A 15,480-nucleotide genomic window follows, 5' to 3' on the forward strand; every position below is an offset into this window, starting at 1 on the left:
AGAATACGAGGTTCCTGAACTACAGAGGCCTCTCACACCCATCATGACTGCAATAGAGAGATATTGAAAGCAATCTCTAGCAAGAGCATCATATCATCTCGTCTAAAAAGTAAAAAAGCACAAAAAAAAAAAAAGGAAAGGCGGAAACAGCCGGTGATCGAATCGTCGCCTTCACTGGCGGGCCCTGCCTCCAACGAGTCTCAATCCACTCGACTGTTTCCGCGGGTGTCAATGCCGGGCTTTTGTGTTATAAAGGGACGTGCCCGGGCTCGTTACGTTTGGTGCGAGGGAATGGAATCGTAGCCGTTGGAGGTTTGGGATGTCGTCGGTGGGCGGGAGCCGCTGTATTTATACCTACGGAAGGGGCGCTACAGGGGTGCGGCCCCCCCGCTGAATGCACGACCCAGTGCGCTAAATTCGGGCGACCCACAGCGAAGAGCACGCTACTACCTCGTCGAATGGAGCTGATGGAGTTCTTTTATTGCATCACTCCACCTATATGACTTTGATGCCATCACCAACTTCAATTCTGGTACTGGATTTATGAGGCAGTATGTCTCCCCCATCTATCTACATGTATTCGCCATCCACGACGCAAAATGCCCAATATGCCAAAACACACTCTTCTCATGCTCTTTTATCGCTTTCTCAGCAATACCAGGCGCCGCAAGAAACAGCCGCAGCTTCTGCATCTCCTCCTCATCCCTCCCCTCCTCAACAACACGGTCCATCCTCCCATCATCAAACGCAATCCCCCTCCAGAACAAAATCCCCAGCTTCCGCGCCGCTTCCACTCTCTGCATCTGGACTGTACTCATCTGCCTCTGTCTCGTCAAAGATAGAAACTCGCCCCAAAACAGTTGGCGCAACTCTCGGTGGTCTGCGTAATATTCGAACCCCTCAGACGCAAGGACAGTCTCGCCGAGGACTTCCTCGATGCCGTAGAGAGCCATGCCAAAGGGGAGCCACTCTGCTTCGGCCCAGTCGATGAGGCCCGTGAGACGGCCTGTTTTGGGGCTGACGAGGATGTTTGCGGGGAGGAGGTCGCCGTGTGTAAGACACCAGTCGGATGTCTGGATGCTGTGGAACTGACTCTGCGCCTCTGAGACGTGTCTTTGCAGGTCTGTGTCTTCAGGCGGCAGGCCATGTAGAAGGCTCAGGCGCCAGTGCATCGACTCGCCAATTCTTCCCTTGGGGATGCCTTGTCGGAAAGGCTGCCGTGCGCGGAACCCGAGAGCAAACACCTTGGCCAGTCCGCGCATGAGCCTCCTCTTGTATAGCCCATCCTCAGCTTCAGTCTCCCGCCTCTTCAGCTTGTCCTTTCTCCTCCTCCGAAACTCTGATAGCGGGATTCCAGGGATTCTCTTATGCAGATATACATGCATACCCGATGACCCGGCATTTCCCTCGTGGTCCGGCAGCGGGATTCCCTGGATCTCGCCCAAATATGTCGTCGTAGGAGCGTATCTGCCGTAAATCGCTTTGACCCCTTTGCAAGTATTCATATCCAACTTGAAGGCCTCGGGTCGAAACTGCAGCAGATAGTCTCTTGAGAGGCTCAACGTGTAAGAGCAGTAGCCCTGCGTCTGCGAGGGCGTGGCTTTCACGCCGGGGAACCGCATCCGAGCATATCCATCGCATACGTCTCTCGTCTTTCCGGCGAAGCCGTTGCGAGTAAAGAAGGATTCTATGTCTTCGTCGCCGTCTGGATAGATACTATCGGCATTGGCTGTGTAGCTCACCCTGGTCTTGTCGGTGCTGCCCCAGGTCATGATGGTAAGAGAGCGACGTATATCATTCAGAAGCACTGGATGCGCAATCCCGATCTATGAATGCTGTTATGCCGCACAAATAGCTCCATGACAGAAGATAGATATCGGAGAACATGTATAGTCAGATGACGAGAGACGGGACACGGTCAAGGCAGCGGTTATAAATCAGTAGAAGAGAGCAATGACAAGCTCGGATTTCAAAGGATCGCTAACCCAAAGCCCCCCCCCCCCCCACACAGCCATGGCTGTGCCAAACCTGCACATGACGCGACCCCTCTCGACTCCCTTGGAGTGCGGCTGAACACGATGGCCTGTCGTTTGAATGGATTCCAGACCATCAAAGTAGGGGGTGGTGTATCCAGCATCCCGGCAGATTTACATTTGCATAGCTGCTGTTGCTGCTGCTGCTGCTTGTATAACCTAATCAAAGATTCTGTTCACTGCTACTGTTGCTACCTTTTTTTTTTTATCAGACCTTGTTATAAACATCTAATTCGTCTTCAGGAAATAAGGTAGCTAAAGGACTCATAGCAGCGTATGCGTTCGGTATGTATAATCTTGGGATGCTGGATAACCACTCTCTTGAAGTAGGGTAAGCGTTTGCTTCCAGTAAGCGAGCAAGGCGGCGCTTCTCCCTAGTCGCCAAGTCATCGAAGCCCAGACGTTCCATCACTACCATACAGAGCTCCTGGTATATACTCTTTGCTTCAGGAGTGCCAAGCTCAAGACCCGTCAATATGTCGCCGTGAGTCTCTGGACGAGGTACTGGCCGCTGTTGATGCTGGCGTACTTCTTCTCCTGCTCGGTGGCATACGTCCCCGGCAGCACCTCAATCAGGTCCTTGAAGTTGGGGTTGCAAAAGTAACTACTCCTTGCCGTTAGACCTGCACATCATCAAACAGCCATTTGCAACCATTGCACACTTACGCAATGCTGTATCGCGAAGGATACGTCGCGCCCTCTCTCCTCGGCGGCTCAACCACCCTGTGGATCGTGCTCTTGATCGTATCATTGCTCCATCTGGCCAACAGGTCGCCGGCGTTGACGACGATGGTGCCTTCGATGGGAGTTGCATCCACAAACGTTCCGTTGGGACTCTTCACCTGAAGACCGCCTCGGCCATCTTGGAAGAGGAGCGTGATGGATCCGTAGTCCTACATCGAAAAGTTCGTCAGGAGGAACATCCCACGCGTAACATGACATATAAAACGTTCACTTACACTATGCTCCCCGGCACGAACCTGGCCCGGCGTGTTGAAAACATCCGACTTGACCTCTGGATAATGCAGCAGCCTCAAGTTATTATCCCCCACATCGACAAACCGATCAAAAAAACTCTCCTCAAAGCCCATCCCCATCGCAATAGCCCGCATGACCTGCACGTGCAACGCCTTGCACCGCTCAAAGAAATCCATCATATCCGCCCTGAAGCCCACAATGGAACCCTCCTCGCGAGGCCAGTTGTTCGGATGCCCTTCTTCGTCGTCACGGCCAATCTCGAGGCTCTCCTTCAGATCCGGCACCGCGCTGCGCACCTTTTCCACTTCGGCGTTGTCCTTGAGCAGGGACACCTTTTCTCGCCCGTGAGCGACGTAGCCGCGGTTGGCCTGTGGCGTGGTCCATTCCAGTGCTGCTTTCTTTTCGGGAGGTTGTGCGAAGAAGTTGGCTGACATGGCAAAGGCGTGCTTGACCGTTTCCTGGGGGATCGGGTGGTTCTTGAGATAGATGAAGCCGGCGTCTTGGAAGCCGTTGAGGATGGCCTCGGCTGTCTTTTGGCGAGTAGACGCGTCGCCATTTAGAAACTCGGAGAAGTCGATGAGCTGAATGAATATCAGCCTTTGCATCGGCATACAAGCGTCACGTCTTCAACAGCAGATCATGGTCACTCACAGGGATGAAGAGCCCATCTTTGCTCACTGCCGCGTCAGTCGCCATTGTGTCTTCGATGAGTACCTAAGAAGGATGCTTACTTCACGGACGCAGGCTAATCCTGCCCAAGAAATACAGAGTTAGGCACATGTCGTCCTCATATTTATGTGAAAGGTTCAACTAGCGCAAGCTACAAAATATCCATTCCAATGCAACCTCTCGTTGCTACATTCGTCGGCGGCGCCGTAAGTCTCACGGGATAGCGCCGGCGCTGGCAAACAGTTTCGAGCCGCCACCGGCGAGAGCTTCCTCCAACCTTCAGCACTTGCGTAGACTATCTACAGCCAAAGCTCGAGGCCGCGATAAGCCGGGCCTAGAGACGGCAGCTAGTTGGCTTAGTCTGGGGTGTATGCATGAGATGGCTGATCTGCTCGACTCTGACTGGTGCAACAGGCTGATAATCGCGGTGGAGGTCGAGGATTGTGCGGGGCCATGATCGTTGATGTGCCGTGCCCCTCCTCGGGCAAAGGACGAAGCGTATCAGTTGTATCACCTCCCATGTCTCAGTGTAACATGTCTGTCGCTAATCAGCTCGTTAAATGACTCTGTGGGCGGCGGGAAACCACTCGAGAGCTATCGTCGTTTCCCCGCAATACTCTCGTGTGCTGTTCAGACGACAGAGGATGAGGTTGCGTCGACAAGGAGTCTTTCTCTCGTGAACAAACATTGAAGCCATCAACCTGAGAAGACCGATTTACTGTTTCCGGCTTGTGACATGGCAGCTTCCAAGATACGCGTTGTGGACATCCACACGCACATGTATCCTCCATCATACATCAAGATTCTCGAGGCTCGCACCACAATCCCTCTCGTCCGCACGTTTCCACAGACACCAGAGCCGCGCCTGATACTCCTCGAAGCTGAGGCCAAGGCACTCGAGGAAGCCACCAATGATCCAGCAGCCAAGCCTCCTGGACGGCCGCTCACTTCTCACTTCGCATCACTTGCTCAGAAGATCCATTTCATGGACACCCATGGCATCGACATTTCGGTGATATCCCTCGCCAATCCATGGCTCGATTTCCTCAGCGCATCTGAATCGGGAAAAATCGGTGAATCCGTCAACCAAGAGTTCTCGCGCATGTGTGGCGAGCATCCTGGACGCTTGTTCTTCTTTGCGGCGTTGCCCCTGACTGCGCCTCTGGACACATTGCTCGCCGCGATATCCCACGTGCAGAGCCTTCAATATTGCAGAGGCATCATCCTCGGCACCTCAGGTCTGGGCAAGGGCCTTGACGATCCCGCTCTCTTGCCGATATTCGAAGCTTTGGCGGCGGCCAACCTGACCATATTTCTGCATCCGCACTACGGATTGCCCAACGAGGTCTGGGGGCCTAGAGCCAGCGCAGAATACGGCCATGTTTTGCCCCTTGCCTTGGGCTTTCCCATGGAAACCACTATCGCAGTGACGCGGATGTACCTGTCAGGCGTCTTTGATAAAGTGCGGGATTTGAGAATGATCCTCGCCCACAGCGGAGGGACCCTGCCCTTCCTAGCAGGCAGGATCGAGAGCTGCATCCTGCATGATGGGCAGCTCGTCAGGGAGGGCAAAGCCGGTAAGGGTCGCCGAACAATTTGGGAGGTTTTGAAGGAGCAAATCTACCTCGACGCCGTCATTTATTCCGAGGTTGGACTCAAGGCAGCAATAGACGCCAGCGGTGCCGATAGGCTGATGTTTGGAACTGACCATCCCTTCTTCCCCCCTCTTGAGACTGATGAGCAAGGAGAGTGGGAGAGCGTGAGCTTGAATGCCGATGCGGTAACCAAGGCTGTTGGCGAAGGGTCGGGGGAGGCAAAGGCAATCATGGGAGGCAATGCTATAAGCATCCTGCGACTTGATCAAAACGTCTAAAGACCACGGAGCTTGTCCTCCTCGAGGGTGTATGCTAGGGTGTGGATAGATGATGGGTAGCAAACGTGGGTTGATATGAGCCGGTGATGTCGGCTGCTTGCTTTGCATGGGTGTGGTTAGACGGCGGTTGTGTCCTGCTGAAACTTCAGCTCCGCCTCGTGAATGCGTCGTCGAGCCTCCATAATCTTCTTCTCGGCGTCTTCGAGCTCCTGGCTGTTCGTCACATCGAGCTTCTGTAGGTTCCTCACTGCTTGAACGGCCCGCAGCTTGTCGCAAACCAATTCCCAGTACCTCTTCTTGACCGAACCAAGATCCACGACGTAATCACCGGGAACTAGAACAGCGCCGTTTGCAGGCCCCGGCGGCTTCTTGACGCCGCCTGTGGCCTTGAGCGACTTCTTGACCTGCTTCCTCCTTGCCCTTTCCTCTTTCTTCTCCTTCATTCGTCGCATGGCCTCAGCCCTGTCCTCCTCGTCCTGCGCTAACTTAGCCATCTCCTCCGCTGCCTGAGCCTGCCGCTTCTTCTCCTCGTCATGAATACGCTGTGCTTCTGCCAGCCTTTCTCGCTCCTTGGCTAGCTTCTCCTGATCCCTCTGTTGCTGCTGTTGCATCTGCTGTCTGTAGGCGTTTTCGCGGGCCTCGAGGTCATCGGCAAACCGTTGGTGCTCCTTGTCCATCGCCTCACGCTCTTGTTTGCGCAGCAGCTTGGCTTTGAGAGACTGGTCGTAAGCTGCACGCGCATTGGGATCGGATAGAATATCCCTGGCCCTCTCGAACAGCTCCCATTTTGCTGCATCGAATTTCTCACGCGCCTTGTCCGGGTGGTAGTTCAAGGACGCTTTTCTCCAGGCTCTGTGGACGTCTTCCTTGGGAGTGAGAGCGTCCACGCCGAGGAGCTCGTAGAGGTCGATGTTTTTGTCTGCATATTCATTTGCGAACCGTAAAAGGTCCGCCTTGTCGTCGCTCATTGTGAGAGTCTGCCGGGTTCTTTGAGATTCTATGAAATGACGGCCTCTGAGTTGTTGTTTCGGATGGGTGAGTCCGCAATGATATGAGAGGTAGCGAGAGGTAAGCAGATATTGTAGAAGTGAGAATAGGCGAGAAGGCGAAATAACTTCAGAGGTTCGATGTATTTGAAAGGATGCCTGCCTGATGACTCTGCGTTTTCTGGGTAACAGAATTCTAGTCGCGCCTTCCGCGCTTTTACGATACAGCGCTCGATGCGCTATCACGTGACGTATTGAGGCCTCTAGTAGATACCTAAGTAGTACTTAGGTATCATTTGCCACTCCAGAATATCAGGATTCGAGACCACTCATTACATGCTGCCGTCTCAACTTCATTTCCAGATTATATCTTGAACTTGCAATTATCGTTTCAAATGCTACTCAGATCCAGCACTTCAGCATCAATCGCAAATCCAAAAAGAAAAGTCACGCCCCTCAGACAACAACCTCTCCGCTTTTTAGCGCGGGTATCTTCTTCCCATGCCAGTCGATATCCTGGGTCTCGGCAAATAGGTAAACGTTTGGTGTCCCCTCTGACAGTTGGAGGAGATAGCGCTCGAATGGCCCCAATGGCTCTTCTACCATGAATCTCTGCTTGGGATCCGTGGGCGCAGAGTCCCGCGGTCCAGCATACTCCCAGATCCATCTTCCGCCCTCCTGCTTATCGACTCCGGATGTATCCGGAGGACCCTGCCACCAGCTTGGATTGTGTAGGATCGGATCTTTGAACGTTCTATCAGTGTGCTTCAGTTGCCAATTGGCCATCGATGGGCAGGTCCAGACGGCTTTATCGCCCAAGCCAAGCCCCTTGCAAGCAAGCCGCACTCTGGCAGAACTATGGATGCGCTCGTTGGTGTCTTGCAGAAAAATGTCGGTTTCGCGATCAGTCTTTGGGTCCATTCGCTTATACAGACCGGGAGTCCTGTTTTCGAAGCCCGAGAGCTTGTATATGAAGTCGCCAGCCTTGTTGATGGATCCGAGTGCCCACGGCCGGACTGGTTGGTTTTCCTTATAGATGGGTTCGACAGCCCATTTCAGGCCCTTCTTTACGGGTTTCAGGCTGTTATAGTAACCGATGGTCTTTTGTGCGACTCTCTTCAGACATGACAAGTCAAACTCGACACCGACAGATGCCATCTGGTCCATCATCCCTATTTGCGCAATTGTCAGTTCCTGACTCGAGATGCATCCTCAACGATGTTGTCTTGTAAATGGACACTTACAGGCAAGTGAGGCGTCGGCAGCTTCTTGGTCTGGCCACCCGCCTCCGCAGTTTGCATGATTGCCTGGGAACCAGACCTGTCTGAGATCTGTCGTCAGCCTGTTCTCTGGGAGCCGCTCCCAGACAGCCGGGGTAAATGGAGCGCGAGTCTCATCCAGAGCAAGTGCCTGAAAGGCGTGCTCGATGCGATCCGAAAGCGACGTGTCATGCCACTTATACGTGCTGTGGAAGTTAGCTTTCCGCGATGGCATGCGGTCGAAGCCAGACAAAGGGGAGACTTATTCGTCATTTGATGGGTGGATGCCAATCTTGTCCAACAATGAAACCTTGGGGATGCCTAGGCTGCCAACAGTCTCCCAAACGCAGACAGCCTTGATTTTGATCAACTCGCCGTTTTCCTGGTACACACGGGTGTAGCCCAGCTGCTCGAGTCTTGCTCGGTATTCGTCCGCCGCATTTGGTCCTTTGGGCTTATTCGGAAACGGCTCTCCCGGGAACTCGTCTTCATACTTGTCATTGTTCCAGTTCTCCATGTCCTTGAAGATGGGATAGAAGTACTCCAAGCCTTCTCTAGTGAGGAGGCCCAGATTGCCCATCATGCCAGCAACCGATCGCGCTGTGAAGGCGCCTCGAGAAAAGCCAACGAGGAATATCTCATCGCCGTCGATGTGGTTCGCGCAAAGGTAGGAATACGCTTCACGGACTCGCTGTATGCCATGTCAGCGTGTCTCGCTTCTGGTAGCATGCTCCAGCTATGGTTCGAGAGGAGATGGTGCAGCAGCTGTCCTTACTTCAGAAAGACCCAAGCCGAATGCACCACCAGTGAGGTGATCAATGACATTGCTGCCAGTGCCAACTCCGGACTCGTACGACATCACTTGCAGCGTGCCATCGTCGCAACGCCGCTTGAAGCAGCGGCTGATTCGGGTGACGTTCGACGGCACTTGAAGCGTCGGCTGAAGGTGCTCGAGAGTCGGCTCTTGATAGCCATTGTCGCTGTTCATCCACGTTCCATCGCAGCAGACGATGAGACGCTTGCTGACAGGGGGCTGGGAAGCCATGAGTGCAGATGCTGGAAATCAAAATATTGTTGTTGTTGTGGGCGGGATTGCGTGAGCGTTGCGAACATGAGAGACACGACACGCAAGATGGCATGGACGAACGTCCGATTTATACATTGTCTCCATGTGAGGCTGCCTCCCCGCAAAGCCCAGGCCTCTGGATCAGCTCCGCTGGGTTACATCCGTGAGCAAACATCGAAGATTACCTATAACCTAGCGGTGACCACAAGCTTCACAATAAGCTCTATATGATGGTGTGCAACCTATCAGGTGGTCAGCGACGGCCCGCGGATTCAGGCTCAGTCCTTTACTTTGGAGCCCGTCTCCCTGCGCCCCCTGCATTTTAGCACCTCGCAATCACCCATGACCACAGCTGATGGCTTGAAAAAAGCCGGGGGCTAGGGTCAAGAAACTCGGGCTCTTATTTCGACGTCAACCACTCATGTGACGCCATCATGACCTCCCCAGCAAAAGAGAGCAGCCTACAGCCTTTCAGCTGCGAGCCGTTGTGGAGCGCATCTCTCAGCCCTACCGCTGCGCACTTGTAAGGGGGGGGCAAATCCTACATACCTTAATAAGACCACTCACATTCCATAGCGGTATGTTCATAACGCCAACGGCGTTACGATGCTGACGGTCGTTGAAACTAGACGATCTAACCATGTTCCGTCAGAATGGCTCATAATTGCCTCCAATCACAGGTTCCGCACTTCCAGGTAGCCTCGCGACTCAACCCCTTGCAGTGAGCTATCCGTAGATGTGCTGGCGCATCGTTGAAAGGAGTCTCGACCGGTCTGACGAGGTATGATTAGGTTGACGAAAGAGTGCTGACTGCATGGTCCAAACCTTGATGCCAATGCGGCGGTTCATTCCGCAATGAGAGTGAGGCGCAACCTTTGTTGGCTCGGTGTCGTTGTAAGGCATCGCGAGGGATGCATTTTCCGTCATCAAGATTTGTCCGGCAAACAGATGATGAGGGTGGTGTTGTAAGTTCGGTGGCATTTGTTCTAGCCCTTCTACACAACAGGACATGGTGCTGGTCTCCGTCTACATATCGTACATGACTCGTCCGTCCATCATACACACACCACACACACACGAGAATCATACAAACCTCCTCCGAGTATAGCACACTGATCCACGCCCAAATGTATACATCCCCCATCATCGCTGCTGTCCGTCTAGGCTCCGCCTCAGCCACTCGGGCACAAACGCCTTGACCTTGACGCCGCTCTTATTATCCTCCTCCCCCCACTCCATCTCAAACTCGTCCCCATCCCGAAACGTCGCCGCCGCCTGCTCCCCCGGCAGCACCACGTCCGTCATGATCTCGAGGCGGCACAGCCCCAGACCAATGTTGCCCACGCCGCGAAGCCACTTGCCGGCGCTGCGTCCGCGCTTGCCGGACCGCCCGATGCTGGTCTCGGCGGGGATCATGTCCGCGGTCAGCGCCTCTGGGCTCCCCGCGCTCTCCGAGTCCGGGTTGGGGTCGTAGACGAGGCTGGGGGGCGCCGCCTTGGCCCGGTCGTAGATGGCGCAGGGCAGGATGCGCTTGCGCACGACGCCGCGGTGCTTGGTGCGGATGGTGAGCTCCTGGCCGACGTAGCAGCCCTTGTGGAAGTCGATGCCGTTCATGTGCTCCATGTTGCTCTCGAGGGGCAGCGCCTGCTCGCGCAGGATCTCGTCCTGGCCCTCCGGGACGCCGTGGAGGTACCGGCGGATCGTGTAGGCGTCTTCCGTGGCGCGCTCGATGTCGACCTCGGGCGGCTTTTGGCCCGCGAGCTGGATGATTCGGTGGCCGAGGCCGGGGGCTCGGGGGTCTCGGAAGACGATTCTCGAAGGGTCGGGCGGGATGTCGAGGGTTGTTGAGTCGGGAGTGGTGTCGTTCCACGCGTGCCAGACGGACATCTCGCTTGGGTCGATTGCTCGAAAGGCGACTTTTGCTCGGAGCTTGTAGCGCTTGATGTACTTCATCAGCGCGTTGGTCTGCGCCGCATCCACCTCGACCAAGAAGCCGTCTCCCTCCTGCGCCGAGTCGCCCGCAGCGCCCCGGACGGGATAAATAAAGACATCGTGCAGCACCCTCCCCGTCGCATTCAGGAACGCCGTGTAGAACGGATCGGTCCGCGGCTCGCCCGTGCTGGAAACGACGTTTGCGGTGATGATGCCCTGCAGGAACTTGGCTGCGTCGGGACCCGTCACGGAGAGCAGCTGTCGCGAGGAGAGGGGTGCGACGCCCGCTGCCGGGGGGCGAGGCGGCGATGGGATGGCGCTTGAGAATGGGCGGCGGAGGAGCTTGCAGTTGCGGCAGATGCGGTTCGGGCAGACGTCGTGCAGGGGACGCCGCGAGAGGCTTCGCATTATCGGCGTCGAGGCCATCATGGGGGGAGATGTTTGCTGGGGTAAGCGGGGGTTTGCTTTGAAGACGCAGGTTTGATTGCACGATGTGTTGCCAAATGGATATAGGCAGCTCGTTGAGAGCTTGAAGACGTAAGAACACGACGAGAGAAAGCGAAGCTGGGGGCGGATGACGCAGTGCGATCGGAGAAACAAACGACTTGAGGCGGAAAAGATGGACGAAGCAGCTGTGATCCGATGGTGGGGAACGTGGGCGTGGGTTTTGGTGGGGGAGTCCGGCTTGGGCCGAGTTACAGCCGTTTGGCTTGCACCGTGTCGTGCTTCACTCGTGACATTTCCGCTGAACAATGAAGGAAATCAATCATACTGTAGAGATTGCGAGAAGAAACGGGCATTGTCGGTCTACATAATAGTTCAGTCTGGACATCGAACGCTAGGTATTTGCAGCCGCAAAGCATCAGGTATCATGGGCGCTAAATCACACTCCGCCATCAGTCGAACAAGAGACTCCTCGAACCAGGGTGAGAGGCGAAACTCCAGGAATCCTGCCAGAAATCGGGTTGGACTCTTCGCTGGTGTGAGGGTATAAATCCGTCGGATAATGGATCCGAATTCCGGCCAGACTCACCGGCTGGCGACCACAAGCAGTCTCGGACGCCGTCGTGATGACTTGACTCTCTTCACATGTGGTAGCAGACAAACACAGAACATTCGATATGCTATGACTAGGCAGGAACTGGAGTCCGCGGCTTGGCCGGCCTTCGACTCCGCCTCCACGACACAAACATGAAAAGCAGCGTCAAAACCATCCCGAATCCCGCTAATCCGACACTAAAGTACAGCGCCGAGCGATATCCTCTCAACGGGTCCTTCCCGTGGCGATTCAGCTGCGTCTCGATAGTCCCCGCGAATCCCAGGCTCACAGAGATGGAATAGTTGATTGTCGTGGCAATGAGAGAGGCTGCGAGGCCCTGGTGCTCGCGTGGCATGGCGTTGCTGAGGAGAATACAGCCCGCGGGAAACGACATGTCCCTAAATGACCAGCGTTAGCATTTCGTTCCACGCTACCCTTCATCTGATAGGGGCAGGATAGATGTGTCTGCTTGCTCCCCCACTTACATGCCAAAAGGATACACGACCGTCAGCACAAACGCTTGCGCCCAGTAAGTCTGATGGACCGGGATGGTGGCCAGCAGCGTGCTTGCAATGAGGAAGCCGCACATTGCCATGAACATGATGACGCTCGGCGACACGCGGCTCAGCAGATACGCCGTCGTGAGGCCCGCAATGACACCCATGATGGGGGCCGGAGCCCATTTCGCTACAACAATGAGCGGTTCGTCGCCCTCAATGACCTCCATAAACTGGTAGTAGTAGAACAGGCCGATGCCAAAGCTGGCCCAGCCTGCGGCGATGCAGCTCAGCGTCCATCCAAGATCTCCCGTAAAGACCGAAGTCGGGAGCAGAGGGAACTTTGCCTTGCGCTCGACGAAGCCGAACCCACTCAGGAACAGAAATCCTACAACGAGGAGGACATAAGTATACGGGGTCGCCCATCCGACAGTCGGGGCCTGGTTCCAGGAGAAGTTGATGAGAGCAAGTCCGGTGATGCCCAGAAGGGCACCTGGAACATCGACTCGCTCAACGAAGTCGAATATACGTCCCAGATTACTCGAGTCGTTTGTCGTTGTCGGCAGTGGATCCAGCGTTACGGGGATCACGAAAATCCCTGCGATTGAGAGGCTAAAGCAAAAGATCGCCATGATCCAGTACGACCAAGGCCACCACACCCGCTGTGCCAGCAGTGCGATGAAGACGCCCGCGACGTTGAATCCCGCAGGGGCCGTGGCTCCAAAGAGACTAAACACCAGTTCCTTTCGCCGGCCAGGCGGATAGGTTCTCCCCAGGATGGCCACCGCATTGGGCAGCACCAGCCCGGCCCCGATGCCCTGGAACGCACGGCAACAGATGAACAGCGTCGTCGTCGTCGCATAAGCGCTGAAGCCGCCCAGCAGAAACCATAGCCCGTACCAGGCGAAGCCAATGATGAAGAGCCGTCGGTGCCCGTACAAGTCGCCCAGTCGACCCGCGACGAGGATAAACGTGCCGTTGGTCAGAGCGAACGCAGCCGCGAACCAGCTCAGCTGGCTATCGCTCACGTTGTCCCAGCTCTGGCCGATGATGTGCGCGGCGATGACCGATAGGGCCAGGCCCGTCTGCCCGAGGAATTGAGCCATGGACACGACGAAGAGGAAACAGGCCTCATGGAGCAGAGACCCGGGTCTGTTGGCCATCGATTGCGTCGACACCGCGACCGACACGGGGCGCCGGAGCGCATTTTCATCGTTGCCATCGTCGTCGTCTTCAATCTCGTCCGGACGGCGGCCCTTTTCGGCGTCGGAGCGAGGCGTCGCTGGCGGGCTCTCGAGCGGGATGTCGTCGTGTCGCTGCCCATGTCGAGGCGCCATCGTGAATGCGCCGCTGCGCACGCAGTAGGTATTGGCGGCAAGGCTCTTCGTGTCGCCAGACATGGCAAACTAGCGAGCCCCCTTGCTCTTATACGGGACCTCATCCGTCCTCGGTGGTGTATTAGAAATTGGTTCATGGCCCGGTCTAGTGGAGTGGATTGCGCCGCCAGGCCGGGAATTGGCCGCTTCTGAATCGCTCCGCAGCGACATGGGACGAATTTGGCATGGCATCCGGGGTTCTATATCGTACATGAGAGACTCTGCGACACCGGTTCAGCGCGGGAGTCTGAAGCCAGCCGGGAAGCGGTAAACACGATGAAGCGGCTTGCTTCTCCCATGGCTTGCAATCACAACGGCTGACGAATAGCTAAGCGCTCCTCTGTCCAGGGCAGGGAGCCAGATCAACGCGAGATGCGTCTCGTCCTTTGGAGGAAAGAATCGACTTCTCCAGTCGGTCGGCTGTTCCTCCGAATGGAGCTCACCAGCCCGATGCGGCATGTTCCGGCGAGCTCCCCAGGTTGCATTGCAGATAAAGGCGCGGGGCCGCGGGCTGTTAATGCTGATGCGGATGCGGCGTCCGCAGCGGATCTTCGGCTCGAGACACAGTGAAGCTACACCGAACATCCTTCGTATGCAACTCTTTGACAAGTCTCCTTCGACAGCAGTTGCTGAGCCAGATCTGTGAAATCTCAGTTAGCAAATCATTCTGAACACGACCTCGCCAGGTCCAAAACTATGCGAAATCATCCTAGAAAAAAAAGCTCGCATATGCCAGCCACGGTCTGAGTCCATCTTCCGAAGCAGCAACCTGGCTGAGTTATCGTCACAGAAACTGATGAAACCTCGCGTTGCCTTCGGCCAATGCTTCCCTTACTCTCTACGTATGCGTCGCGCACTAGGGATAGCATTGGGGCGACCTGTTACTTCGAAAGCCACGGCCCCCTGAGACTAACGTGGAAGATGCTCCATTGCTACTTGGTTTCGTTCGATTGACTACTTTAGGCTTTTCAGCTCGAAGAACATACCAATCAATATTCCTAGCGTCAGGGACACCCACAAGTATCGACTTCACCATGTCAATTGCAACGATGAACAGCCCGGCAGCAAGTATCCTGTTCTGCCCAGAGATTCAGTTCGGTTCGCCGCTCCAAGCCAGATACCCTCTGGGAAGGGGCACCTGACTCCGGTGGAATCAACAGCGGAAGGCATCAAAGCTCTGGTACGAGGAATTTGCGGCCGGAGAACCGGGCTTTGATGATCCTGTGCCGCAGTTCGCGTACCTCGATCAGCAGCCGCGCGGCGCGAAGCCCGCATACTTGCACTCGGTAGAGGCTTTGGGAGGTCGTCAGAACGACACTGCGGAAGCTCTCTACGGCGATAGTAACGATGTTCTCGTCCGCATGTACGGGATCACGAACCCGGTCATTCTGAACCATGGCTTTCGTGCGGCCAGTGCCAATGAGGCGATCGAGAAGTAACCTGGGGTGACGGACATTTGCCGTGGCTATTGGACTACTGTTCATGTCAAATCCAGACCCTATCTATCGCATCAACAATGTCATGTACCGGGGCGGCCAACGAACTGATAGTAGGTCGAGTTCCGATCTAATATCGCGATTCGGGATGCATTAGCTTGGCAGGCCAATTGAGGAGGAACCAACATTATCTGGAGTGAAAGCGGTTGGGAATATAACTCATAGAGAAGGCCGATCAGGAAACGGCCTGCAATGGGGTGTCAGAGTGTCATATCGAAAAAACCGGCTGTAGATCAGGCTTGAAGGTGGTGTAGCTCGGAGGAGAAGCTCCCCAGA

The 15,480-nt window shown here is 55.3% G+C and overlaps 8 protein-coding genes across 8 annotated transcripts; 1 reads left to right on the forward strand and 7 right to left on the reverse strand.

Moving 5' to 3' along the window:
- Positions 1–566: 566 nt before the first annotated feature.
- On the reverse strand, positions 567–1,772 carry CCMA1212_001979 (uncharacterized protein; the record flags this gene model as incomplete). The annotated part of the gene is made up of 1 exon (XM_073699384.1): positions 567–1,772. The coding sequence occupies one exon, from the start codon at positions 1,770–1,772 to the stop codon at positions 567–569; it is 1,206 nt and encodes a 401-aa protein (XP_073562439.1).
- A 732-nt stretch (positions 1,773–2,504) lies between these two features.
- Positions 2,505–3,707, reverse strand: CCMA1212_001980 (uncharacterized protein; the record flags this gene model as incomplete). The annotated part of the gene is made up of 4 exons (XM_073699385.1): positions 2,505–2,637; positions 2,700–2,926; positions 2,993–3,592; positions 3,663–3,707. 4 exons carry the CDS (start codon positions 3,705–3,707, stop codon positions 2,505–2,507), a joined length of 1,005 nt encoding a protein of 334 aa, XP_073562067.1.
- Positions 3,708–4,416: 709 nt separating this feature from the next.
- On the forward strand, positions 4,417–5,553 carry CCMA1212_001981 (2-amino-3-carboxymuconate-6-semialdehyde decarboxylase; the record flags this gene model as incomplete). The annotated part of the gene is made up of 1 exon (XM_073699386.1): positions 4,417–5,553. One exon carries the CDS (start codon positions 4,417–4,419, stop codon positions 5,551–5,553), a length of 1,137 nt encoding a protein of 378 aa, XP_073562068.1.
- Positions 5,554–5,669: 116 nt separating this feature from the next.
- Positions 5,670–6,521, reverse strand: CCMA1212_001982 (Pre-mRNA-splicing factor cwf23; the record flags this gene model as incomplete). Its single annotated transcript, XM_073699387.1, has 1 exon — positions 5,670–6,521. One exon carries the CDS (start codon positions 6,519–6,521, stop codon positions 5,670–5,672), a length of 852 nt encoding a protein of 283 aa, XP_073562065.1.
- A 474-nt stretch (positions 6,522–6,995) lies between these two features.
- On the reverse strand, positions 6,996–8,843 carry CCMA1212_001983 (Uncharacterized protein; the record flags this gene model as incomplete). Its single annotated transcript, XM_073699388.1, has 4 exons — positions 6,996–7,711; positions 7,784–8,004; positions 8,101–8,489; positions 8,574–8,843. 4 exons carry the CDS (start codon positions 8,841–8,843, stop codon positions 6,996–6,998), a joined length of 1,596 nt encoding a protein of 531 aa, XP_073562066.1.
- Positions 8,844–10,007: 1,164 nt separating this feature from the next.
- Positions 10,008–11,222, reverse strand: CCMA1212_001984 (Putative transferase CAF17; the record flags this gene model as incomplete). Its single annotated transcript, XM_073699389.1, has 1 exon — positions 10,008–11,222. One exon carries the CDS (start codon positions 11,220–11,222, stop codon positions 10,008–10,010), a length of 1,215 nt encoding a protein of 404 aa, XP_073562063.1.
- A 704-nt stretch (positions 11,223–11,926) lies between these two features.
- CCMA1212_001985 (Drug resistance protein) lies at positions 11,927–13,732 on the reverse strand (the record flags this gene model as incomplete). The annotated part of the gene is made up of 2 exons (XM_073699390.1): positions 11,927–12,233; positions 12,321–13,732. 2 exons carry the CDS (start codon positions 13,730–13,732, stop codon positions 11,927–11,929), a joined length of 1,719 nt encoding a protein of 572 aa, XP_073562064.1.
- A 210-nt stretch (positions 13,733–13,942) lies between these two features.
- On the reverse strand, positions 13,943–15,192 carry CCMA1212_001986 (uncharacterized protein; the record flags this gene model as incomplete). Its single annotated transcript, XM_073699391.1, has 4 exons — positions 13,943–14,348; positions 14,695–14,781; positions 14,847–14,929; positions 14,986–15,192. Coding segments are annotated over 4 exons (378 nt in total). The 3' UTR covers positions 13,943–14,347.
- Positions 15,193–15,480: the final 288 nt, after the last annotated feature.

The sequence above is a fragment of the Trichoderma ghanense genome (genome assembly GCF_004382785.1).
Source record: "Trichoderma ghanense strain CCMA-1212 chromosome Unknown scaffold_1, whole genome shotgun sequence".
Classification (NCBI taxonomy): Eukaryota; Fungi; Ascomycota; class Sordariomycetes; order Hypocreales; family Hypocreaceae; genus Trichoderma; species Trichoderma ghanense.